This window comes from Nematolebias whitei, chromosome 15, assembly GCF_014905685.2.
Source record: "Nematolebias whitei isolate Nwh7 chromosome 15, NemWhi1, whole genome shotgun sequence".
Lineage (NCBI taxonomy): Eukaryota > Metazoa > Chordata > Actinopteri > Cyprinodontiformes > Rivulidae > Nematolebias > Nematolebias whitei.
In genome coordinates this window covers 3,346,986-3,373,908 of record NC_056512.1, presented here as the reverse complement: position 1 = coordinate 3,373,908, position 26,923 = coordinate 3,346,986, and the positions used below count along the sequence as shown (strand labels likewise).

Here is a 26,923-nt window from a genome sequence, read left to right as displayed (position 1 = left end):
GAAGAAGGAAAAAAACGGGGGAGGAGAAACGGAAGCTGCCACCTCAATGAGAGCCTGGGAGGAAAAGTAAATATAAATTAAATCATAATTTTGTACATAAATAAATAAAATTAAGCTGCGGGCATCCACTGTTCAATAAATGAAAGTGTGCCCAGCTCAATTAGTGCAGTTTCTTGTTTTAGTACAATAATCAGCCACTTGATGGCGTTCACAGACTATGGCTTGCTTTTCAACATACACTCAGACCGAATGATGTTCATAAGTACACATAAAGCTTGGCGGTCTGACACATGGTTACAACCATTATACCTTGAAAATGAACAAAATAAATATATAAGCATAATCATTGGACAGAACAGTGCCAAACACCTATGTAACTGAAATTATTTAAAAATTATATGTTGGGAAATAGGAGTGCAAATCTTTGTGTCTGGCGATTCGATTCCGATTTTTGGTGTCACAGTTCGATTCATTCTCTGAATTTACGGGCCGCCGACGCATGGCTGGGTTTCCATTTTCACAGCGAGTTTCATGGGGGATCATCAACATGGAGCCAGAGATGGAAGACAAAACAGTGAAACTGATGAACACATCAGGAATGAGTCACAGAATTTAGTGGACGATCTGTTGTCAAAGAAGAATACAGTTCTGAAGCTTAGTAACAGCCCGGTCGTGGGGTCTCGCAAGCGTCCATCAGAAGGAAATTATGAGAAGGAGAAGGAACATTGCATCGCCCTGTTTGACCAGTGGTCGGAGGCTGACCAGGTTGAGTTGGTCGAACGCCTGATTTCCCGTATGTGCCACTACCAGCACAGTCACATCAACTCCTACCTCAAATCCATGCTGCAGAGGGATTTTATCACTGCATTGCCAGCCCAGGGCCTGGATCACATTGCAGAGAACATCCTGTCTTTTCTAGATGCACGTTTACTGTGTGTGGCAGAGTTGGTGTGTAAAGAGTGGCAGAGGTTAATTTCTGAGGGAATGCTGTGGAAAAAGCTCATTGAGCGTATGGTCTGAACTGACCCTCTTTGGAAAGGCCTGTCTGAAAGATACCAGTGGGAGAAATATCTTTTCAAAAACCGCACATCAGAAATCCCACCCAATTCTTACTATCACACTCTTTATCCTAAGATCATTCAAGGCATAGAGACAATTGAGGCTAATTGGCAATGTGGCAAACACAACTTGCAGAGGATTCAGTGTCACTCAGAAAACAGTAAAGGTCTTCAATATGATGATGACAAGATCATCAGTGGCCTTAGGGACAACTCAATCAAGATCTGGGATAAGCAGACACTGGAATGTCTAAAGGTACTGACAAATCACACAGGCTCAGTATTGTGTCTCCACTACGACAAGAGGGTCATTGTACTGGGTCTTCTGACTCAACTGTCAGGGTGTGGGAGGTGATGACGGGTGAGCTACTGAACACACTGATTCATCACAATCAGGCAGTTCTTCACCTGCGGTTTGCAAATGGTCTGATGGTCACCTGCTCTAAGGACCGTTCAATTGCAGTCTGGGACATAGCCTCGCCAACTGACATCAGCTTGTGTCGTGTCCTTGTGGGACACCACGCTGTCCTCAACATGGTTGACTTTGATAACAAATATATTGTGTCCGCCTCAGGGGACCGCACCATCAAGGTATGGAGCACCAGCACCTGTGAGTTTGTACGCACTAAATGGTCATAAGAGAGGGATTGCCTGTTTACAATATAGAGATCGTCTGGTAGTCAGTGGTTCATCTGACAACACAATACGGTTATGGGACATAGTGTGGCGCCTGTTTGCGGGTGCTGGAAGGTCACGAGGAGTTGGTGCACTGCATTCGCTTTGACAACAAAAGGATCATCAACGGTGCCTACGATGGCAAGATAAAAGTGTGGGACCTGCAGGCAGCGCTTGACCCACGGGCCTCTGCCAGTACATTATGTATGCACAGTAGTGGAGCACTCTGGCCGCATATTCCGCCTGCAGTTTGACGAGTTTCAGATCATCAGCAGTTCTCACAACAACACCATTATGATCTGGGACTTCCTGAACGTCTCAATGAATGGCCAGTCAGAGGGACGGTCTCCTTCTCGCACCTACACTTACATTTCTAGATAACAAGTGGCGCCCTCTGAGACCCTTTTTCTTGGAGGAAATCCAGGCCCGATTGGATGATGATGGCATCTGTCATGCACAGGCACCCATCTTTTCTCCTTCTTGTCATCTCTGTCCATCTCCCACTCAGTTCCCATTCCCGCCTCCGCTGCGCCCATTTTCGCTTGTGCCCGTAACCCACCGGTACCGTGACATACACACAGGTCAATGCCAACAAGGATCCCCTACTACAGAATCAATGCAACTCTCCCAGGAAATTCACCTTTTACTACTAATTTATGTTTTATAAAGTAAACTAATGACAATATTAACATAGGCCTGTTATAAGTCACAAGCTCCTTTTTTTGTTTTTATCTCCTTCCTACAAACTTGGTCAGTTTTCAACCCCTGCCAAAACCAAGGTTTCCACAGATATGGAATTGCTTATGGATATATATTTATATACACATTACACAAACATATACACAGTGGCACAGTTGGACAGAGGATGACTGGAGCTGTGATGTGGGAGACAGACTTTACTCAGCACTATGAAAGAAGGGAAGGACAGGAGATCAAGGGACTAAAGGAGTGAGAAGTTAAGGATCCATGCTCCCTCTTGCTCCTCCCTGCCTCTTTTTTCCACTCCCCGTTTCCTCCAGCTAGCTACCCTTTCACAGCCCCCTCAGAGGTGCACACTCACTAGGAATATGGATGCACACACTCGAAACATGTGTGTTTGTGTATGTGGACTTGTGAAACGGCAAAACGGAGCAGAAGCGTTCAAGACATGCATGTGAGGTTTCCATGGATACAGCATCCTGGTACACCGCTGCTTTTTTTTTCCCCTGTAACTTTTTCTTACTGTTTTATTAGGTCCGAGCAGCGAAGCACTGCGAAGGCCTATTGTAATCGCTCAGTTCATTATTAGACCCAAGCAATTTTTCCGTCAAATGAATTGGCCTTTTGGGGGCCTTAACATATCCCAAACCTCACCAAAATATGCGGACGCATCAGAACTGGTGAAAAATTACGTCTTTGAAGGGCGTGGCAAAAATCTCAAAAGAAACTGCTCAAGAGCGCCACCTGAAAATTTTCAAAATGCCCTCCGCATTAACTTTTGTTTGTCGTTGAAGCATGAAATTTGGTATACTTGGTCAATTCCCCAAGGTGCACAGAAAACCCCCTGGCACCAGCGCCGTATGATAAACAGGAAGGTGGCCATTTTGGAATGCCATGCATGAAATTTGATACACTTGGTAAATTCCCCAAGATGCACAGAAAACCGTGTGGCTCCAACGTTGTACGATAAACAGGAAGTCGGCCATTTTGGAATGCTGTCCCAAATTTCACACCTTTTTGGCGGTTTACAGCCTCCACATTTGAACAAACTCCTAGGGATTTTGCTCAATCGGTTTCAAACTTTGCCATTTTGGTCAAAGGGCATAGGGGACGCAAAGTTTTCTAAACGGTGCGTTTCGGAGCATTCTGAAGGGGCGAGGCCAGACCTCAAAGTTTGACATCTCGCCATGAAAAACAAAACGCTAATAGCTCCTACATGAAAACTGTCTGAGACATCAAACCTTCAGTGATTGATCTACATCCGGTCCCCTGCAAGACTGAACGGTCAAATCATGACATCACTTAAGCCACGCCCCCTGACAACAGGAAGTGTAAAGTTTTATGTGGAATGGTCCCTATCTGACCCCTGTGATCTAATCAGCATGATAGTGTGTCCAGTGACCAAAGACATGTTGGTGTAACTTGCTATACAACACTGACACTTTTGGGTGGAGCATGTGGGCGGCATGGCGAAGTAAGACGTTACGCCGTCACCATACGTTTGGTTCTAAATTGCACAGATTTGAGCTGAGGTTCACCAAAATCACTGATTGATCATTATCCACTCCTTGAACAAGAAGCCATGATAAGTGGCCAATAGTCTCCACAGCGCCCCGTAGAATATTTTAAAACTTCAGCCCCAAGCCATTTTTGGACCGATAATTCTGAAAATTGGTGCACATATGTATCTTCTTAGGACCTATGAAAAAGTCTCTTGGAGCCGTGGTACAAACTCAACACAAAGTCGGCCATTTTGGATCAAAGTGTCATTTTTGGGCATTTGTAATTGCAAATTTTAACAAACTCCTCCTAGGGATTTGGAAGGATTGCCTTAAAATGTGGTTGATATGCCCTTAAGACATTGGAGAGTAAAAGTTATCTAAAGCTTGCATTTTCGTATATATTAAAGGGGCATGGCCAGGCCTCAAACTTGCGCTTCACGCCATAAATTTCAAAACGCTATAACTTTCACATTGAAAGACTGAATTCCAACAAACTTGGCATGAGTCAACCCTGTGGGATGCCCGACGATTCACTGTTGTCATATTCTGAGGTCATGAAAGCCCCGCCTCCTCAGAACAGGAAGTCACTTTTTTTTTTTACATGGAATGCTTCCTCTCTGACACCCTTGACCTAATCAGGATGATCCTGTGTTAGAAGACATTTAACAAGTTGGTCTGACTTGCTTTAAAGCACAAACCATTTTTGATGGAGGAGGTGGGCATGGTGCCATGGCAAATTAAGAAGTGACGCCGTTACAATACGTTTGGCTCTAAATTGCACAGATTTCAGCCGAGGTGCACCAAAATCACTTTGATCAATCATTATCCAACCCTTGAACAGGTATCCATGATACGATTATTTTCTAATTTTGAGTATTTTGGTTCCTAGTACAAAACAAAAAAAAAACATACTAGCTTAGTCTTTACTCTTTCGTCACCATCTCTTCAATGTCTTTTTCCCCCTCGTTTTTTTCCTTTGACCTGAGTTCATCTGTCTCTTTCACGCCATCCTTCTCTCCCTTTCATCTAAGTGCTTGCTTTGGTTATGAGAGAAGCTGGAATTCAAGAGCTCAAATTTAACTGAATAAAAGTGCTCACTGATCACGCACCAAATATCTGGTGCAGATCGGATGATATAACAGTTTGAATGATTAGGTGGCGCACTTGAGTCAAATGTTAAACAACAACGCCAATGTGTCTAGAAATGCTCACTGATGACGCACAATAAATCTGGTGCGGCTCTGATCTTGTATCAGAGAGAGTCAGAGTTTCTTTGTCATTCGCACCTCATGTGGTACATGTGGTGGAGCAAAATTATGTACACAGTGTCCCAGTTACATCCAACAATAAAATGTAAAAGAAAAACGGTAATAACATCTAAGATATGAACTAAGAAAAATATCAACTAAATATACACTAAGCACTCATAACATAAAACATTGAACATCAGCACGAACATGAGTCTGTGTGAGCAGATGAGCACGCATGAACACATCAACAATGAAACAGATCAGCAGCAAAATGATGTGATTTTTTTCACAGTGATTATTCTGGTTAGAGATTCATGAGTCTAACAGCCTTAGGATAGAAGCTGTTCCTCAGTCTAATGGTTCTACACTTAATGCTCCTCAACCTCCTTCCTGAGGGGAGTGGGGCAAGAAGTGTGTGTGCTGGGTGAGTGGGGTCCTTCATGATGCAGGTGGCCCTCTTCCTGCATCTGGAGGTGTAGATGTCTGTGATGGTGGGAAGACTGACTCTGACAGACTTCTGTGCAGCCTTCACCACTCTCTGCAAAGCTTTTCTTTCTGCAGCTGTTCAGCCTCCATACCATGTATCACTGAACTATAACTATAGGAATAATATAGGTGGCGCTGTGGAGGCTATTGGCCATGTATACTTGTTCAAGGGGCGGATAATGATAGATCATAGTGATTTTGGTGCACCTCGGCTGAAATCTGTGCAATTTACAGCCAAACGTATTGCAATGGCGTCACTTTTGAATTTGCCACGCCGCCAAGCCCACATCCTCGGAGCAAAAACGGTTTGCGCTTTAAATCAAGTCAGACCATATTATCTGTCTTCTAACACAGGATCATCCTGATTAGGTCAGTGGTGTCAAAGAGGGAGCGTTCCAAGTTAAAAAGAGACTTCCTGTTCCGAGGGTGCGGTGCTTTGATCACGTCAAAATATGACCACAGTGGATCGTCGGGCATCCAACAGGGATGACTCATGCCAAGTTTGGTGCATTTCGGTCTTTCATTGTGAAAGTTAGTGTTTGGAAATTTATGTTGTGAAGCGAAACTTTGAGACCTGGCCACGCCCCTTTAACATAAAGGAAAACACAAGCTTTAGCTAACTTTTACTCTTCAATGTGTTAAGGGCATATTAACCAAGTTTGAAGGCAATCCTTCAAAATTCCTAGGAGGAGTTCGTTAAAATTCTCAATTAGAAACACCCAAAAATTATCCTTTGACCCGAAATGTCCGACTTCCTGTTGGTTTTGGACCAGGGCTCCAGGAGACTTTTTCATAGTTCCTGAGAAGATACAGATGTTAACCAAGTTTCAGATTTATCGGTCCAAAAATGGCTTGGGGCTGAGGTTTTAAAATATTCTAGGGGGCGCTGTGGAAGCTATTGGCCACTTATCATGGCTTCCTGTTCAAGGGGTAGATAATGATCGATCAAACTGATTTTGGTGCACCTCAGTTCAAAACTGTGGAATTTAGAGGCAAACGTATGGCGACGGCGTTACGTCTTACTTCGCCACGCCGCCCACATGCTCCACCCAAAACTGTCAGTGTTGGAAAGCAAATTACACCAACATGTCTTTGGTCACTGGACACACTATCATGCTGATCAGGTGACAGGGGTCAGATAGGGACTGTTCAAGGTAAAACTTTATACTTCCTGTTGTCAGGGGGCGTGGCTTAAGTTATGTCATGATTTGACCATTCAGTCTTGCAGGGGACCGGATGTGGATCAATCACTGAAGGTTTTATGTCTCAGACTGTTTTACTGTAGGAGCTATTAGTGTTTCATTTTTAATGGCGAGATGTCAAACTTTGAGGTCTGGTCCCGCCCCTTCAACATGCTCTGAATCTGAAATGAACCGTTTAGATAACTTTTTGTCCACATGCCTTTTGACCAAAATGGCCAAGTTTGAAACCGATTGAGCAAAATCCCTAGTAGGAGTTTGTTCAAATGTGGAGGCTGTAAATCGCCAAAAAGGTGTGAAAATTGAGCAGGCATTCCAAAATGGCCGACTTCCTGTTTATCGTACAACGTTGGAGCCAGAGGGTTTTCTGTGCATCTTGGGGAATTGGACAAGCGTACCACATTTCATGCTTCTACGATAAACTAAGGTTAATGCGGAGGGTATTTTGTAAATTTCTAGGTTGCGCTCTTGAGCCGTTTCTGTTGCGATTTTTGCCATGCCCTTAAAAGACGTAATTTTGCACCAGTCCTGATGCATCTGCCAAATTTGGTGACTTTTGGGATATGCTAAGGCCCCCAAAACGCCAATTCATTTGGCGGAAAAAATTGCAGCTCGGGCCTGAACAGAGTGATTACAATAGGCCTTAGCAGCGCTTCGCTGCTCGGGCCTAAAAAATACAAAAGTAAACCGACTTCAGTCTATACTACATTAACCTTTAATTCAACATAAAATACAGACTTCACAGTTTTTTATCATATTGTTCTTACATTTGCTATATTTTCAAAACTTAACCTAATATGAAATATACAGACTTCAGTCTTAACCATATTGATTCATATTTAGTAAATATTTAACAAAATTTCAAAACCTGTGCAAACCTGCACAAAAACTTCTGAACTATAATTTATGAACCGTAAACTGTATCATTTAGAACTGGCTCCAAGTGATGTGTCTCATCTGTCCTCTTCTACCTGTTAAAAAGACAAATTACATTAAGTTTGTTGTATAACTTGTCTAAGTTTTAGTATAAGAAATAACAGTTACCTTTGATCTGCAGCAGCTTCTCCCATCCCTTGTTTCATGGTGACGTTGTAGAGATGCTTTATTGCAAAAAAAAGTTATGTGAAGGAATAACGTACGTTGGAGCCAGCATATTAACAATAAACCTAAACCCCTCATTTTCCACTGAGCTGTCTGCTCATAAATCCTTTGTGATGCAGCAGGAGATGGAGAGGGAACTCTTCACAGCCTTTGGAGAAGACTGGAAGTTTGTTGCAGAGTTCACTGGTCGGCTGCTTCACTTTCATCTTCCGTGCATTTTGTTGTATTTCCAAAATACTGTACCGTAATTTTATTTTATGCTTCTTGTAAACAACCGTGCTTTTGTTATGCTCTGTGTTCCCCCAGAACATCGTAGGATCTGAAATGATTTTTAAAGACGAAGCAGCGGGATGAATCATGCTGTCCCCCTCCTCCATGCTAACAGGCTCCATTTAGATAAAGGGAGCTGGATAACTAGCTTGTTGTACGGTGGCCTACGTGGGATTTCTACTCAGCGCTAATGAGCAGTGGAGGGAGTAAGGGAGAACAGCCCTCCCCCCATCTCCACCACTCAATTTCATGCGTGAGATAAGCTTAAATGAGATACTAGTATTTAAACATATTTACTGAAACAGAATTTTTTTTATTAAACTTTGATTTAACAGAGTGTCCGCGGGGTCTTGAAAGTTATTAAAAGTTGATAAATCAAATTTGGGAAAATTAAGGGTCTTGAAAAGTATTAAAAAGTCTTGAAAGAGATTTGATGAGGTATTATTTTTTTTGCTGTTATTCTAGCTTTAAATAATTTGACAGCAAAAAGTATGTATGACTAATATTTGTTTTCCTCACCGCGGAGGATTCGGAAACTGCTTCGCACAAATTTAGAGTGTCAGGTTACAACAGCCTTAACGGCTAGGCCTATCTTGTGCGCATGCGCGGCTGCTTTGAGTCTGTGTGTTCGAGTAAGTTGCCGCGAGACCGTGAGAACAATGGGTAAATGCAAGTTTTCGGACTCCTGGTTGGAGATGCCTGATTTTCAAGAATGGCTGAGGCCTGTCGCCGAGAATAACCGCGAGGCTTATTGTACATTTTGTAAAAAAAAGATGAGCGTAGCCTCGATGGGCATAAACGCCTTGAAGTCCCATATGACTGGAGCTAGCCACAAAAGTGCAGCTAGCCGCAAAACGCAGATGTCTATCAGCAGTTTCTGTGCTCCACCAGCGACAGCGCTTCCAGCTAACCGTGTGCCTGAACCAACCAAGGTTGAGGTTGATCTGCGACAAGGTCAGTGTCTGTGGGGGTGTTCTGCAGGTACCTCTGACCAAGGAGCTGCTGGCTTCTGTTGCCTCTGCAAGGTCAAAGTACAGGATTTACCTGGAACAGCAACGAAAGAAGAAAGAAACTTCCACACAGAGCCTTAAGAGGAAAGCAGCTGGAGCTGAGTTAGAAGAGCTGAAAAAAAAGAGAAAACTTCTACAAGAGGTGTGCGATTCTCTGCAAAAAGATGCAGATCAGTTGGCAGAGCAGGCAGAGGGAAAGTCAGGTTCTTTAATGGCCCAACTGATCACCAAGTCCATTGTCTTGAGAAGGAGACGTAAAGAAAAACTCAGTGAGCTGGTGCAAACTGAAGAGTTGCTGGAATGCAAAGCAACTGCACTGAGGCACATGTAATGATTACTGTGTTTATTATTTGCCATTGTTCAACCAAGTTACTTTAAAATAACTACGAGTCTTGTTGTAACCTAAGCTATATTTTCTTAAACCTAGTCGTGGTTCAGTTTCTTCTTTTGAATTTTTTTCTATCCACTGTATCTCAGTTCTGTTGTAGGTTTGAGATTCACGGATTTAATTGAAAACAACAGCAGTTTTGTAAATCAAAGATTTGTTGCTTAATAAAACAAAGTGACGATAAGGTCTTGAATTTATTTTGGAAGGTCTTGAAAAAGTCTTGAAAAGGTATTGAAATTAACTTCATTATTCCTGCATATACCCTGTTTAAATATGTACCGGTCTTGACTGAGTGCTTTAAAAATAAATCTGACAATTTCTCCACTGAGCTCACATGAGCGGGAGGAAGTGGGAACAGCCCCTCCAGTTCATTGTCTCTGCTCTGTTTAATGTTCGGATGTGAGCTTAAAATGAGATCTCTGTATTTAAACACATACGTACTGTACACAGAAGTCACACAGAAAAAAATTAAAAACTTTACTTAAAATATGTACAGACTTGACTGCTTAGAGCACTTCCGCTCAGCAGAGCCCACGTCGTGACCAAGGAGATGGGGAACAGCTTTAACACGGTTAAAAATAAAAGATTAAAAAAGTACCAATGGTCAACCAGAAGTCACTCATCGCTCTGCTCTTCATCCTCCTGTGCATTGAAACCATGAAAGTCCTTTTCTTCAGTGTCAAAATTGAAGAGGCTCAAAAAAACGTGAGAATTTGAATCTGAAAAATTGTGTGAGTTTTTTTACCTTTTGTTTACTGTAAACAGGAAGCCTCGTTAATGCATGTGTATCTTGGAGGATGGTTCAATGACAGTATCTCATTGGTCTTTAAGGTTAGACTTCTGGTCACATGATGACAGAGTAGGTGGAGTTATGGTAGGAATTTGAAACCGTGAGCTAGTCGCTGTACATCTGATTACCTGAGGGCATTGTCTCTGTGTCACAAACGCCTGCCCCCATGAGGGGCGGCATGCTGGGAGCTATGACCATCCAGCCTTGTCAAAGGAAAATGTTAGTCAGTGGCAAGAAACTAGTGGGAGATGGCAGGAAGGCTTTCAAAATAAAATAAATGTGAATTTTGAAAATTACAACAACAAAAAAAACCATAAATAAAGACGCTACTTCATATAAGCCGTGGGGTACAAAGTGTGAAACAAAAAGTAGCGGCTTATACAACGGCAATTACGGTAATTAAGATAGATAATGTAAAAGTTTGAGTTATTTATTATTGTATTATTTAGTCTTGATTTCTTAGCTATAAACAAATATGACAATAGTAATAAATGCAGATTAAACCCAGTTTTTAACATCATAAACAGCAGTAGCAAGAAGAAAAGAAATTCTACTAACTCATGTAAAAACATTTACACTTGAAATATTCACCCTAAATATCTCATTTAAGTCAGGATGGAAGTACAGCAATAAATAAATGTGTTTCAGCTCATGCCATCAGTCTGTTGCTCTGCTTATATCGTTAACAAACTTGCATTGAGCCCTAAATAGGGTTTTTTTTCTCACACAACTTACAGATAACACACCCTACCAGGTAGCCACTATGATTAGTGTTGTGGATAGAATACCACGTCGTGTTCAAAACGGCGGAGGCGTCGCCCTTCGTATAAAAGATTTATTTGACACAACATGGGTTACAGATATTCAGAGACAAACAGTTACATTAATAAGATACATGCATATAAATGGAGCATTAAGAACAAACCGCCTCGTGCGTGCCTCCCTGAAAATGCTCAGTGCGCGTGCGTCATTCCCGGCCTTTTTTCCCCGTTTGAGAAGGCTAGCTTCCTGATTGGTTCAGCTTCTGTCGCTATGGTTACGACTTAGCCCGCCCCCTCAAGGACGTTACGTCTATATTTCAGATAAGTTTTGGTTCACTGAAATAGGCTTTTGTTTAAAGTTTAACTTGCTATTATACTTTAGGGATATAAAATGATTCGTGTCTAAATTGTTTATGCGTAATAATTAATAACTATTAATTATTACCTACCTCCTGGGTGTTACTTCAATATCTGTTGGAGGTCTGATTCTGTTTTTAAGGCAGATTCATCTTAGTTTCTGTGTCTGCGTTTAAAACCGTTAACACTGTTTGTTTAACGTGATTATACCTTAGTGATAACACTGATTTGAAATAGTTGTTTATTTCTAGGAATAATTATATTATCTAACTTATGTTCGTGGTTTTATTTGGATCATGGTTATACTCTTAATTTGATTTTACTTAGTCAAACTATACTGTCTAAATTAAAGAGCTGTTCTAGCTTTATTTATGTTAATCAGTCTGCTCTCTGGCCTGATTTGATTGCTTGTAATTTATCAAATGTGAACTTGTAAAATTATCTTTAGCTACTATGAGATTATATTTAAAGGTCAACTAGTTAGAATTAGCAAACACTTTCTATAAACATAGTTCAACCTTGGAAGAAAGACACACACACACTTTATATGACCTGACATTTGAGTGCTTGATAGGAATTATAAAAAGGTATAAAATATTAAATCCAACATTAGTCAATAGATTTAACATTAGCAAAAATATGCCTCATTTAATCCAACAATTTTCAGTCAGATCATCTGGACAGTTTCTTTAGGTTTTTTTTTTTTGTGCTGAAATGTTTCACCTTCCATCCGGAAGGCTTCGTCAGTCAAAAAAACACACAACACAAAACTGATTCTTCCCCTAAGAGCTTACTCCAAAGTGGAACAAAACAGTTATGTTGGTGCTAAGATGGTCACTTTGGCACGCCCCCTCCTCCAGTGCCGGCCCTCTTCCTCATCTACAGTCATGTCAAACTGGTTCAAAACCATCAAAGTCCATGCTCAATAATCCAGGTATACAACCCAACAATTTTCAGTCAGGTCATCTGGACAGTTTCTTTTTTTTTTTTTTTTTTTTGGTGAAGAAACGTTTCACCTTCCATCCAGAAGTCTTCATCAGTCAAGGAAACACACACCACAAAATTAATTCTTCTCCCAACAGCTTATTCCAAAGTGGAACAAACCAGTTATATTAGTACTAAGATGTTCTCTTTGGCACGCCCCCTCCTCCGGTGCCAGCCCTCTTCCTCATTGACAGTTATGTCCAACTGGTTCAAAACCAACAAAATCCATGTGCAATAATCTAGGTATACAATCCAGCAATTTTCAGTCAGGACTTCTGGACAGTTTCTTTTTTTTTTGTGTGTGTGTTGAAATGTTTCACCTTCCATCCAGAAGGCTTCATCAGTCAAGGAAACACACAAACAAAACTGATTCTTCTCCCAACAGCTTATTCCAAAGTGGAACAAACCAGTTATATTAGTACTAAGATGTTCTCTTTGGCACGCCCCCTCCTCCGGTGCCAGCCCTCTTCCTCGTTGACAGTTATGTCCAACTGGTTCAAAACCAACAAAATCCATGTGCAATAATCTAGGTATACAATCCAGCAATTTTCAGTCAGGACTTCTGGACAGTTTCTTTTTTTTTGTGTGTGTGTTTAAATGTTTCACCTTCCATCCAGAAGGCTTCATCAGTCAAGGAAACACACACAAACAAAACTGATTCTTCCCCCGAACAGCTCAGCTAGGTATATAATCCAACAATTTTCATTGAACTAGTTTGACATGACTGTCGACGAGGAAGAGGGCCAGCTTCGGAGGAGGGGGCGTGCCAAAGAGAACATTTAGCACCAACATAACTGGTTTGTTCCACTTTGGAATAAGCTGTTGGGGGAAGAGTCAGTTTTGTGTTGTGTGTTTCCTTGATTGATGAAGCCTTCTGGATGGAAGGTGAAACGTTTCAGAAAAAAAAAGAAAAAAACTGTCCAGATGACCTGACTGAAAATTGTTGGATTGTATACCTGGATTATTAAACATGGACTTTGTTGGTTTTGAACCAGTTGGACATGACTGTCGACAAGGAAGAGGGCCGGCACCGGAGGAGGGGGATTTCTTATGATGCAGCTTTCAAATTAAAAGCTATTGATCTGGCTGTCATAATAGGAAACAGGACTGCCGCATGTAAACTCCCCATCAACGAGTCGATGATCAGGTGCTGGAGATGGCAGAGTGAAGAACTGACTCAATGCAAAAAACAAAACAACAACAACAACAAAAGCTTTCAGAGGAAAAAAAGGCAGATTGCTCGAACTTGAAAACATTCTGGAAGACTCACAGAGAGCAGACGGCCGAGGTATTTCCACCGTGCAGATTCGACTGAAATCGAAAACAATCGCCACCAAAAACAACATTGAAAATTTTAATGTGGGCCATCGTGGTGTCAGATTTATGAGACGTAAAGGACTTTCCATCAGGGTGAGGACAACTTTGTTTCAGCAACTCCCTCCCGACCACGAGGAAAGGCTTAAAGCTGTCCCTCCTCCAGCTCAGCTCTGCGGAAGTAGTCTCGAGTACCATAGTCAAGTCTGTACATATTTTAATAAGTTTTAAAATTCTTACTCTGTGACATTTTTCTGTGTACTGTACATGTGTGTTTAAATACACAGATCTAGGGTAACTTTAAGCTCACATCCGAACATTAAATGGAGCGGAGACAACAACAGGGGCTGTTCCTCCCCCCAAGTGAGCTCAGCGAAGTCAAGATTTTATTTTAAAGCAGTCAGTCAAGACTGGTACATATTTAAATCAAAATTTAAAAAGAATCTTTGTCTACAGTAAATGTGTTTAAATACCAGTATCTCATTTAAGCTCATCTCATGCATGAAACTGAGCAGGGGAGAGGGAGGGGTGCTGTTCCCCCTTACTCCCCCCACTCCTCATTAGCGCTGAAGAGAAATCCCATCATGTTTATTTAAGATAAGATAATTTAGAAAGTAAAGGCAGATTTTAAAACGGCAGCTGATACCAAAACTGTTTAAAAATAACAATCAGTGGTATTACCAGTGATTTAATGAACATTTACCACATTTATCCGAACTACGGTATTTCACTTCCAGTCACATGATCCCGTTACGACTTTTTTGTAATATTTCCCGGTATATAATTTTTTATTAATTTCAGTTACTTAGGTGTTTGGCACTTTAATGTCCAGTGATTAAGCTTACCGGTAGATATTTACTGGTATTTTGTTCATTTTGAAGGTATAATGGTTAGGAGTCATCAGGACTCTGTACCACAGAGCAGACAGCGTCCCCACTAGCTCAGGAGCCAGGCAGAAGGAGAAATCCCACACAAGACAGGCTCTAGAGCAATGTGGATATCCTAACTGGGCCTACCTGAAAGCAGAGAAGAAACCCAAACAGGACTCCAGTCAGCCAACTGGTGAAAAGGAGGAACCCAGACCCAGACCAGTGGTCATTCCATATGTTGAGGGAGTATCAGAGAAACTGAGACGTTTATTTTCTAAACATAACGTCCCAGTGGCTTTTAAACCCCAAAATACATTAAAGACTGGTTCTTCCCAAAGATCCAGTCCCCCAGCACAAACAGAGTAATGTTGTGTATGCTGTTCAGTGTCAGGAGGGTGATCAGTCTTACATCGGGGAAACAAAACAGCCACTGGCCAAAAGGATGGACCAGCACAGAAGATCAACATCATCAGGCCAGGACTCTGCGGTCTACACTCATCTCCAGGCCAGTGGTCACTCTTTCAGGGATGAAGATGTGCACATCCTGGATAGAGAGGAACGATGGTTTGAGAGAGGAGTAAAGGAGGCCATCTTTGTGAAAAGAAACCGTCCATCATTAAACAGGGGTGGAGCCTCCGGGTTCAACTGTCCCCCTCTTACAATGCTGTGATTGCTAGTATCACTCAACCCCCTTTGAATAGTAAACAGCCATCAGGTGCTAATGATCCATTGTTAGGCTGATGGTCCTTCTTGAGCATGTGATCAGCTGGTTTTGGTTGTTAGCAGCAAAACTGGTTGATCCACTCTGAGAAGGTGCTATTTAAGAGACTGAGCTGAAAACAGCACCTCAGACTGAGGAAGTCTTTCTGATGAAAGACGAAACATTTCTACATTTTTTTTGTTGTTTTACTTTTTGTTTTTTGAATGTCCAGAGGACCAGAATTAACTTATTTAGATATATGTACAGTAGTTCATCTTTTTCTGCCCATCTCGCTGCCAACTTCACGCAGCCCCCACTGCTGCTTCACACACTCTTACTAACATCGTGAAGCCGGTACAGCTGGTGAGGATTATTATTTAATATATTTAAATACATGTCTAAAAAACAAACTTTAATATATGTAGCTAGTTTATTTTTTAGACATTTATTTTGTACAGTTACAGCTGTTGTTAAATGGTAAATGGACTGCACTTATATAGCACCTTTCTATCTTATTTCAAGATACTCAAAGTTCTTTACAACAATCTGTGCCTCATTGACCCATTCATACAGCTCTATACTAGATCTCTACAAAGCTAATTGAACGAATCATTCTAAAGAGACTAATCAGAGCTTTAGATCACATTCATACACTGATGGGACACACATCGTAGGCTATGAGGGGTTCAGTGTCTTGCCCAGGGACACTTGGGCATGTGACTGCTGGTGGATTCAAACCCCCAACTCCTGCATTGGATGTTGACTGCTTTAACCATTCAGCCACAGCCGCCCATTTTATTATTGTTAATAAATGTGCCTGCATATTTTTATTACTTTAAGGAAAGAAAATAATATCAGGATATATATCGTATATTGTGATTTATCTTAAAATACTGCGATATTCATTTTGGTCTATATCGCCCAGCCCTAACCCTAACCCAAAATTCCCATATCGGTCGGGCTCTACTACAAAGTACTGAGACTCCCCTAAAAACACCAAAATATGACCGTTTGGTTTAATGAACTCAAGGTATGCAGGTCCTTCTCAAAAAATGAGCATATTGTGATAAAGGTCATTATTTTCCATAATGTAATGATAAAAATGAAACTTTCATATATTTCAGATTCATTGCACACCAACTGAAATATTTCAGGTCTTTAATTGTTTTAATACTGATGATTATGGCATACAGCTCATGAAAACCCAAAATGCCTGTCTCAAAAAATTAGCATATCATTAAAAGGTTCTCTAAACAAGCTATTAACCTAACCATCTGAATCAACAACATAACTCTAAACACCTGCAAAAGATTCCTGAGGCTTTTAAAAACTCCCAGCCTTGTTCATTACTCAAAACCACAATCATGGGTAAGACTGCCGACCTGACTGCTGTCCAGAAGGCCATCATTGACACCCTCAAGCAAGAGGGTAAGACACAGAAAGAAATTGCTGAACGAATAGGCTGTTCCCAGAGTGCTGTATCAAGGCACCTCAGTGGGAAGTCTGTGGGAAGGGAAAAGTGTGGCAGAAAATGCTGCACAACGAGAAGAGGTGACCGGACCCTGAGGAGGATTGTGGAGAAGGGCCGATTCCAGACCTTGGGGGACCTGCGGAAGCAGTGGACTGAGTCTGGAGTAGAAACATCCAGAGCCACCGTGCACAGGCGTGTGCAGGAAATGGGCTACAGGTGCCGCATTCCCCAGGTCAAGCCACTTTTGAACCAGAAACAGCGTCAGAAGCGCCTGACCTGGGCTATAGAGAAGCAGCACTGGACTGTTGCTCAGTGGTCCAAAGTACTTTTTTCAGATGAAAGCAAATTTTACATGTCATTCGGAAATCAAGGTGCCAGAGTCTGGAGGAAGACTGGGGAGAAGGAAATGCCAAAATGCCAGAAGTCCAGTGTGAAGCACCCACAGTCAGTGATGGTCTGGGGTGCCATGTCAGCTGCTGGTGTTGGTCCACTGTGTTTTATCAAGGGCAGGGTCAATGCAGCAGCTATCAGGAGATTTTGGAGCACTTCATGCTTCCATCTGCTGAAAAGCTTTATGGAGATGAAGATTTCATTTTTCAGCACGACCTGGCACCTGCTCACAGTGCCAAAACCACTGGTAACTGGTTTACTGACCATGGTATTACTGTGCTCAATTGGCCTGCCAACTCTCCTGACCTGAACCCCATAGAGAACCTGTGGGATATTGTGAAGAGAAAGTTGAGAGACGCAAGACCCAACACTCTGGATGAGCTTAAGGCCGCTATCGAAGCATCCTGGGCCTCCATAACACCTCAGCAGTGCCACAGGCTGATTGCCTCCATGCCACGCCGCACTGAAGCAGTCATTCATGCAAAAGGATTCCCGACCAAGTATTGAGTGCATAACTGAACATGATTATTTGAAGGTTGGCGTTTTTTGTATTAAAAACACTTGTCTTTCATTGGTGGGATGAAATATGCTAATTTTTTGAGACGGGCATTTTGGGTTTTCATGAGCTGTATGCCATAGTCATCAGTATTAAAACAATTAAAGACCTGAAATATTTCAGTTGGTATGCAATGAATCTGAAATATATGAAAGTTTCATTTTTATCATTACATTATGGAAAATAATGACCTTTATCACAATATGCTAATTTTTTGAGAAGGACCTGTATTTAAACAGGTTTTTTTTTCTCACAAGTTTGATTATTTATCATTTAAATTCAAATAAACTGAACCCCATAATCTCAGCAGAATATGTAAAACACCCTAATCAGTGCCATATGAGATTGCGATAGAAGATCAGAACCTCATAGTTAGTTTATGTTTTTCTAGCACTACATCGACCAAATACTGATCAGGTATTTCTCCTGAATTGTGCTTTATCAGCTGTACCTCATCCATATGATGCCCAGAAAGATGAACATAAACCCTACAATGCAGCTGAAACGCTTTGTTGATGTGCATTTCTTCACATCATCTATTTAATAAACACGTTTCTAAATTCAACCAAGCTTCTGAGAGTATCTTTGTTTCCAGAAATGTAAAAACACATGAGTAAAGTTGGAAATGACTCCGACTCAGAAGTGCCAGCAGCGGCGCACTTCAGTTCTGAGACATTGAATCAGCGCTGGACACATCTGCATCTTTTTACTTAGTGAGGTGGAGGCATGTCAGGAGGAGTCTATGTTCATCAGGATGTATGAAGGAAAGGAGCACAGAACTATGTGTGTGCACAGTTTGATAAATGTGAATATTTAGTTTTGTCTCTATACCAACTTTCAGTGTGAAACTGATACATGAGGCCCCTGGTCCTGATCCCAGTTCTGCTTTTAGCTGAGATAAGACACCAGCTGTAACAATGATCGGTTAAACCTTCCAAACATGAGCCGAGTGTTTGTTGGGTTGGACTGCTACTGGGTGGTAATGTAGTTTCATGCATTTCCTCACAGACAAAGCTACGACATCAGTATTGTTGCCCAGGTGGACCAAACAGGATCAAAGTCCAGTAACCTTCTGGACTTGAAGAATCCCTTTTTCAGGTGAGTTCAGTTCTTAATTAAATTTATTTAGTTATTTATTAACTTTTTATTTAACCAGGCAAATTCTATTGATATCATAAACCTCCTTTGCAAGGGGGACCTGGTCCAAGGAATTAGCATTCCTTGAAGGAATGCTTTTCTCCCGCCATCTGGCATGTGCTTATTAGTATGTGTTGGGCATCACTCTCAGCTACTACCACACCAGATTTTAGCTCACAGTTTGTAAAATTGACCTGTAGACATTTTTGTGTTGGCTAAGGTTCATAAGTTGTGGCAGCCATCTTAAATTGAGTTGACTCCAAAAGGTTCTTGTCCCCCATCGTGGAGCGAAGAGGGGAATTGGAAATACCCTCCATCTTTATTGCTAGCAAGATAACTTAAAAAATAATCCATATGCCAACTTCAATTTAAATGTGACTGCATTTTTGATCAAAGTCTTTTTATGTTTTTATTTTTTACATCACGAATACAACAAGAAACAACAAAATCTCCTCCCACCCATCCCTCCCATACTGGATCAGCTGTACAGACTCGCATAAAGCATTCAGGCACTGACACTGTTTCAACATATGACACAAATGGCTGCCAAGTGTCCCAAAATCTCTCAACAGATCCCCTCAGTGTATACCTGTATACCTGCAAACTTGTCGCTTTTCGACAAAATTCACCGATTTCAAACTAAAATATGTAATTTTTGTGAATTGTGTAGTTTCAAAGAGTTTTTTGGGAGTGGTGTTCCAGAGGTGTGGTGGATGACAGCGTTCCTCCTCTTATCTTTATCGCTAGAGCTGCATTTATTTATTTTTTTGCTCGAACCCCAAGCCCAACCTGAAATTCGGGCCGGGCTCGGGCTTTTGATGCAGTTTAAATTGTGCCTGTGGCCCTGCCCGCCCTTTGCTTTTATCACACATTTGAGGATTTGCAGTTGACCCACAACAAGCTACATAATGAACATGGAAAGTATTAAACAAAAGCTAAAAATGGGAGAACTCACTCTACAAAGCCAGCACAGTGAAACCTGCTTATGTGTGTCAGGTGCACGCAGGTCCGACCAGCAGTTGAAAGACTTCTCGGTCACTTGGCTGAACAGGTGCTCATGTCTTCAGGGTTTTTGTCAACAGGGAGGAGGAGCCATCTTCGTGTTTCCTGCTAGCTTAATTCTACGTTAGTGACGTCAGTTGACTGGGGATGGTGGGGTGGGTGTTAGGATGTGTGAGAGAAACGGAGTGTGTAGCATCTTAGCTAGCATGTCTGTATTGTATGCAGCAAGATTTTGCCCTAAGTTTTGAAAAGTCCAGCTGATGGTGTTAGACAGATAGGGCTGGGTACCTTTCTAAAAAAATCAGTGTCGGTTCCTGGACGGTTCTTTTATCGATGGCAGTTTTATGATTAACATAATTTCTAACAATAAAATTACGTTACACATTACAGTACAAATCTTGAGTTTTATTTTTTAACTTTGGTATTTCTATTCCAAGCAGTTTTCTTACATAAAACCAAAATAATTTCCAGTGCAAAAGAACAGTTGCAAACAACAAGTGACATGTGAGTGTTTAATGTTCACTGCTACACACTGAGGACCTTTTAACTGAACAGGTTTTATTCAGAAACATCAACATGTCTTCTTTCTCTGGACACAAACAAGCCCACTCCTGGCTGATGGTGTCTCCAGCAGTAGGAAATGTTCACTCTGAGGGTGTGGATGATGCTTGTTGCACACACAGATACCTGGTTGTCAGTTTGACAGTACTGACATATTGTCCCTCACATTCCACCAGCAGGTCACTGGATTTACTGAGGTTAGAGATGATGCAGACTTCTGCACCTCTGTGTCTCTTCCTGAATCTTCTCTGTGGTTCTCTGGGGTTTAGGGCTCTGATCATCTCTCTAATTGACATGAGAACAAAACATCAACAATAACATGGTTGTGTTATTATTGCTCAAAAACCATTATCTAGGCTGAGAGATAAAGGTTTAACTGGTCAACAACGTCCTTTACAGTTTACTTACCTCCACCATGCGGCCTCCACTGTTAAAAAAAACAAAAGGCAGCAAACTTTTAACAACAAAGTTTGTGACTGTCTTGTGGCCCTCATGTCACTTTTGTCATTTTTCCTTTTGACCTCCTCATATCAGGGTCAGAGGTTCCTGTGAGGAGAACATAAACATAAACAGTGAACATGGGGGGAGTGGTGGCGCAGAGGTTAGAGAGGTGGGCTTGTGATCCAAAGATCGCCGGTTCACGCCCCGGCCCCGACAACATCAAAATTGTGGGTGGGGTAGGTGAAACACCCACACTTGCCCCCACCCTCATTCGCCCCACTCTGGGCCCATGAGCAAGGCCCTTAACCCCCACCATGTGCTCCCTAAACAGGTCTCTCTTGAAAATGAGTTCTCGTGGCTCAATGAGACTAACCTGTATAAATAAAGGCTAAATGAAAAAAAAAAAATTTGGAACTGTTTAAGCAGCTGACCTGATGGATAAGCACATTTTTACAAGCTAAGTTTCATCTGTTACTGTAAATCTTTAGTTAGCTTTTGATTTTAGCTAGTTATATAGATAGCCATAAAATAAATTTACACACTAATATCTTAAAGTTAGCAATACATGGATCCTAGTTTAACTCATGGCGATGCATGTATTAAACTCCAGTAATGTTAACAAACGTGAACTTACCAGCTGAAATCCCAGACACAGCTCCGTCCTCGGTGCGAAGCAGAGTCCGGTCGTGGAGATGTTCAGTCAGGTCGTTCAGGCTCCAACACCCACAGGCTGACTTTAACACTGAGAGGAGGAAGCTGCGGCTCACTTATCTTGCAGACAAACATGGAGCAACTTTCCGCTTGCAAATTGAAGCTGCTCAACTACACACGCGCTGCACACGTGCACCTCGTCTGTGGGCGTAACCAGCGCCATAGACATACGGCTACACGGCAGCTCTATACAGCTCTGGGCGTAAACGTATGTCTGTGTTTTACCTACCTGCATGCTGAAACCACGTGTCACATTACAGCCAATTACCGAAACTTGACACTGAAAGAAGAAGCTTGTTTCAATCCATACACCGACCAAAGCTGTTCGGTTGGTGACATAAAAGAACCTCGGTTCAGTTACAGCCCTATGGACAGAATACCTTGAAGGAGAAATGTTATTTTAGGGAGGAAGAAGCCAAGTAACACAAGTTGTCTGGAAAGTAAAATTGGTGAAATCAGTGATGGGAAAAGAATAGTGGAAAGGAAAACAATGGACGAAGAGAGAGGGATGTTATTCCAAGTGGACTGTGAAGAAAAGGGGAATAAAAGTTAGAAGTGAAGTGTAGAAATTGTGGAACCAAGGTAGGAAGGACCCTGTAAATTATTTAGTTTTAGTAATTACATGCAGGTTGACAAAACTGACAGTGTTTTTTAAATTTTGTGTGACTATTGCTTGGCACAGTGTAATTTAGTGTTGTGAAGGCTGCATGATGTATGTCATTTTCTGTTATGAGTAGGTCTATCACTAAATCAGAAAACGGTAAACCCCCCCCGTTGGTAGTTATTAAAATTTCACCTGTTAATTGAGTTAAGTTAATATTCTTTTTTTAAGCATGCAGTTAATTGTCACCATTGCTTAGCACCCTGGCAAGTTGTGTTTGGAGACCCACTCCAAATGAAGGGATGGCGTCACAGATTTGATCCAGTGATGTCTCCATTCATATAGATAGTTGCTCATATGATAGTGGAGAAACCAGAATTGTTGCCAGATAAATTCAGGTATCTTTTAATTCTCACTGAAAGTCCTCCTCACTTTCCACGTGTCCTTGGGCATCTGTCTCCGAGGTTGAAAATCGCAAGGCGCACAGCGCAGACAGTTCGGTATGTTTGACAGATGAGGGGCTAGTCTTGATAAATAATTATTAAAACTAGATATTGGCAACTTAACATGACAGAGGCTGAGAAGAGTTACGCGATCATAGATGAGCAGAGCAGAGACATCAAAGCAGAAAATACCAAAAATCAAACAAATGGCAAAAACCAAGCAGAGCATACGTGACAGATGGCCGGCTGTGACTGGCACCATCTTGCCTTGGCTTTACACATACAGAGATGTGCTACATTAGAGAACACTATACTATGTACTTTTACTAAGGTAATGCACACAGTATACTGTGTGTATCGCAAGTTTTCAAACAGATGTGTGTGTGTGGAGGGGTGTTCAGCATGAGGGAATCAAAGTGCTACCTCTAGCTTTTTAGCTAGCGTGTCTGTATTGCACGCCGCTAGCTTAGCCCTACATGGGTACCGGCAGTTGTCGACCAGAGGGTGGGGGTGGGGGCTTTGGTTCTGTTTACAGGACGCTGCACCCTGCTTGTATAATGGCAGGGGAAACACTGTACTTTATGTTTATATTAGGGCAGCTGTGGCAGAGTGGTTAGAGCAGTCGTCCTCCAATGCAAGAGATGGGGGTTCGAATCTATCAGCAGTCACATGCCGAAGTGTCCCTGGGCAAGACACTGAACCCCTCGTTGCCTCAGATGTGTGTCCCATCAGTGTATGAATGTAGTAAAGCTCCGATTAGTCTCTTTAGAATGATTTGTTCAGTAAGCTTTGTAGAGATCTATTAGAGTGCTGTATGAATGGGTAAATGAGGGCACAGATTGTAGTGTAAAGAGCTTTCAGTATCTTGATAAGATAGAAAGGGGCTGTACAAGTACACTTCATTTACCATTTATTAACGTGATGTATACAGTATACTCTTCTTTATGTGAAAACCTTAAAGAGGTGACCAGTATGCAAGAAAAGGCTCTCAAATGTGTGGTATTGAGTGTGTATATGTGTGTGTTTTGGGTGTGATTGGGTTTGGGCTTCTCCACGTGTAAGATTGAACCAACATCAGTCTCCATCCAAACGAACGTCTGTGTATTCGCCACTGTATATGTTACTGTTTTCATCGTTGACACTGAGGTGTGTGTGTGAACCTTTCTTTTAAGATATAAAAATTACTGCTCCACCTAGTGACCCATTTTGGAAAATGCAGCAGCTTCAGTGAATACAGCATCACCATGTAAATGTGTTATTTTTCCGCATTCAACATCAAACAAAACACAGGGCACGGTGGCTGTGGTGAAGTGGTAGAGCAGCCGACTTGAGACCAGAAAGTTGCAGGTTCAACCCCCTGCCCAAGTCTTCAATGAAAAAAAAAGACTTTAGTATTAATTTTGTTTCATTGGGACAAACACTGTCAAGGACGAGGTGGGAGTGCATTAATGATGGGTTCTGAGCCCCTTCTTGTTTGCTCTGGTGATGGACCAACTAACAGATGAGGTCAGACAGGAATCCCTGTGGACTATAGTGTTTGCAGATGACATTGTGATCTGTGGTGAGAACAGGGAACAAGTGGAAGAGAACTTGGAGAGGTGGAGGTAATGTGCTTGAAAGAAGAGGAATGAAAGTCAGCTGTAGTAAGACAGAGTCCATGTGTGTGAATGAGAGGGAGACTGGTGGAACAGTGAGGCTACAAGGAGCAGAGGTCACAAAGGTGCAGGACTTCAAGTACTTGAAGTCTGCTGTCCAGGAAAATGGGGAATGTGGTAAAGAGATGAAATTGAGAACTCAAGCAGGATGGAGCAATGGCAGGAAAGGTCAAAGGAATAGTTTACAAAACAATGGTGAGACCAGATATATTGTATGGTTTGGAGACAGACATTGACAGAAGTACAGGAGGCAGCTAGAAGTGGCAGAGCTGAAGATGTTGAGGTTCTGCTTAGGAGTGACAAGGATGGGGAAGATTAGGAATGCGATCATCAAAGGTACAGCACAGGTTGAACAATTGGGAAATAAAGTTAGAGAGGCCAGACTGAGATGGTTTGTCCAGAGGAGGGACAATGGGTATATTGGTAGAAGGATGTTAGAAATGCAACTGCCTTTTTTAAAGACAGAGAGAAGATATACGTACGGATACATTGTTTTTTTCATTCAACCTTTATACAGGTTGGTCTCAGTGAGTCACGAGGACTCATTTACAAGGGACCTGTTTTAAACAAAAGCAACAGATGAGGTACACACAACAATAAACATTCATGGGGGCGGCTGTGGCTGAGTGGTTAGAGCAGTCGTCCTCCAATGCAAGAGTTAAGGGTTTGAATCCACCAGCAGTCACATGCCGAAGTGTGCCTGGGCAAGACACTGAACCCCTCATAGCCTCTGATGTGTGTCCCATCAGTGTATGAATGTGATAAAGCTCTGATTAGTCTCTTTAGAATGATTTGTTCAATAAGCTTTGTAGAGATCTAGTAGAGTGCTGTATGAATGGGCAAATGAGGACACAGATTGTATTGTAAAGTGCTTTGAGTATCTTGATCAGATAGAAAGGTGCTATATAAGTACAGTTCATTTACCATATACAGTGGGGCAAAAAAGTATTTAGTCAGCCACCGATTGTGCAAATTCTCCTTCTTAGAAAGATGAGAGAGTTCTGTAATTTTCATCTTAGGTACACTTCAACTATGGGAGACAAAATTAGGAAAAATAATCCAGTAAATCACATTGTAGGATTTTAAAATAATTTATTTGTAAATTATGTTGGAAAATAAGTATTTGGTCAATAACAAACAAGCAAGATTTCTGACTCTCATGGATCTGTAACTTCTTTAAGAAGCTCTTCTGTCCTCCACTCATACCTGTATTAATGACACCAGTTTGACCTTGTTATCTATATCAAAGACACATGTACACAGCCTCAAACAGTCAGACTCCAAACTCAACTGATGGCCAAGACCAAAGAGCTGTCGAAAGGCACCAGGAAGAAAATTGTAGACCTGCAGCAGGCTGGGAAGAGTGAATCTACAATAGGCAAGCAGGTTGTTGTGAATAAGTCAACTGTGGGAGCAATTGTAAGAAAATGAAAGACATACAAGACCATTGATAATTTCCTTCGATCTAGAGCCCCATGCAAGATCTCATCCTGTGGGGTCAAAATGATTATGAAAAGTGTGCGCAAAAATCCCCGAACTACACGGAGAGACCTGATGAATGACCTGCAGAGAGCTGGGACCAAAGTAACAAAGGCTACCATCAGTAACACACTATGCTGAGAGAGACTCAAATTCTGCAGTGCCAAGCCTGTTCCCCTGCTTAAGCCAGTACATGTACAGGCCCGTCTGAAGTTTGCCAGAGAGAATATGGACGATCCAGAAGAGGATTGGGAGAATATCATGTGGTCAGATGAAAACAAAGTAGAACTTTTTGGTAAAAACTCAACTCGTTGTGTTTGGAGGAAGAAGAATGCTGAGTTGCATCCCAAGAACACCATACCTACTGTGAAGCATGGGGGTGGAAACATCATGCTTTGGGGCTGTTTTTGTGCAAAGGGGACAGGATGGCCATGTATCGTGAGATTTTAAGCTAAAACCTCCATCAGTGAGAGCGTTGAAGATGGAATGTGGCTGGGTCTTCTAGCATGATGATACCAAACATACCGCTCGGGCAATGAAGGAGTGGCTCTGTAAAATGCATTTCAAGGTCCTTGAGTGGCCTAGCCAGTCTCCAGACCTCAACCCCATAGAAAATTTGTGGAGGGAGTTAAAAGTTTGTTGCCCAGCGACAGCCCCAAAACATCACTGCTCTAGAGGAGATCTGATGGAGGAATGGGCCAAAATAGCAGCTACAGTGTGCAAAAACCTAGTGAAGACTTACAGGAATAATCTTTCCGGCTATTTTCCGGAAACACAACATGTCCTTCCACTTCTATGCCGATGACTGTCAAATTTACTTCCCCCTAAGACACAATGGCACATGCTCTATTCAACCGCTGCTCAACTGCCTGGCTGACATCAGGGACTGGATGGCTTTAAACTTCTTAAGTTTCAATGAAAATAAGTCTGAAGTCATGTTGTTCCCTCCCAACGACACGATCACAAACCACTGCATCGACCTCTCCGCTCTAACCCTGTCAGAAAAACAGAGTCACTAATCTGGGCGTGATAATGGACCCTTCCCTGAAACTTAACAATCATG

At 41.9% G+C, this 26,923-nt stretch overlaps 1 protein-coding gene and 1 pseudogene across 1 annotated transcript in view; both read left to right on the top strand.

Moving 5' to 3' along the window:
- Nucleotides 1-26,923, top strand: part of carm1 (coactivator-associated arginine methyltransferase 1) — a 175,304-nt gene that overhangs the window by 79,587 nt on the left and 68,794 nt on the right. The window contains exon 12 of the mRNA XM_037689301.1: nt 18,839-18,928. Coding sequence (XP_037545229.1) covers nt 18,839-18,928 — 90 coding nt within the window. The remainder of the gene's footprint in view (nt 1-18,838; nt 18,929-26,923) is intronic.
- On the top strand, nt 548-2,120 carry LOC119421429 (annotated as a pseudogene).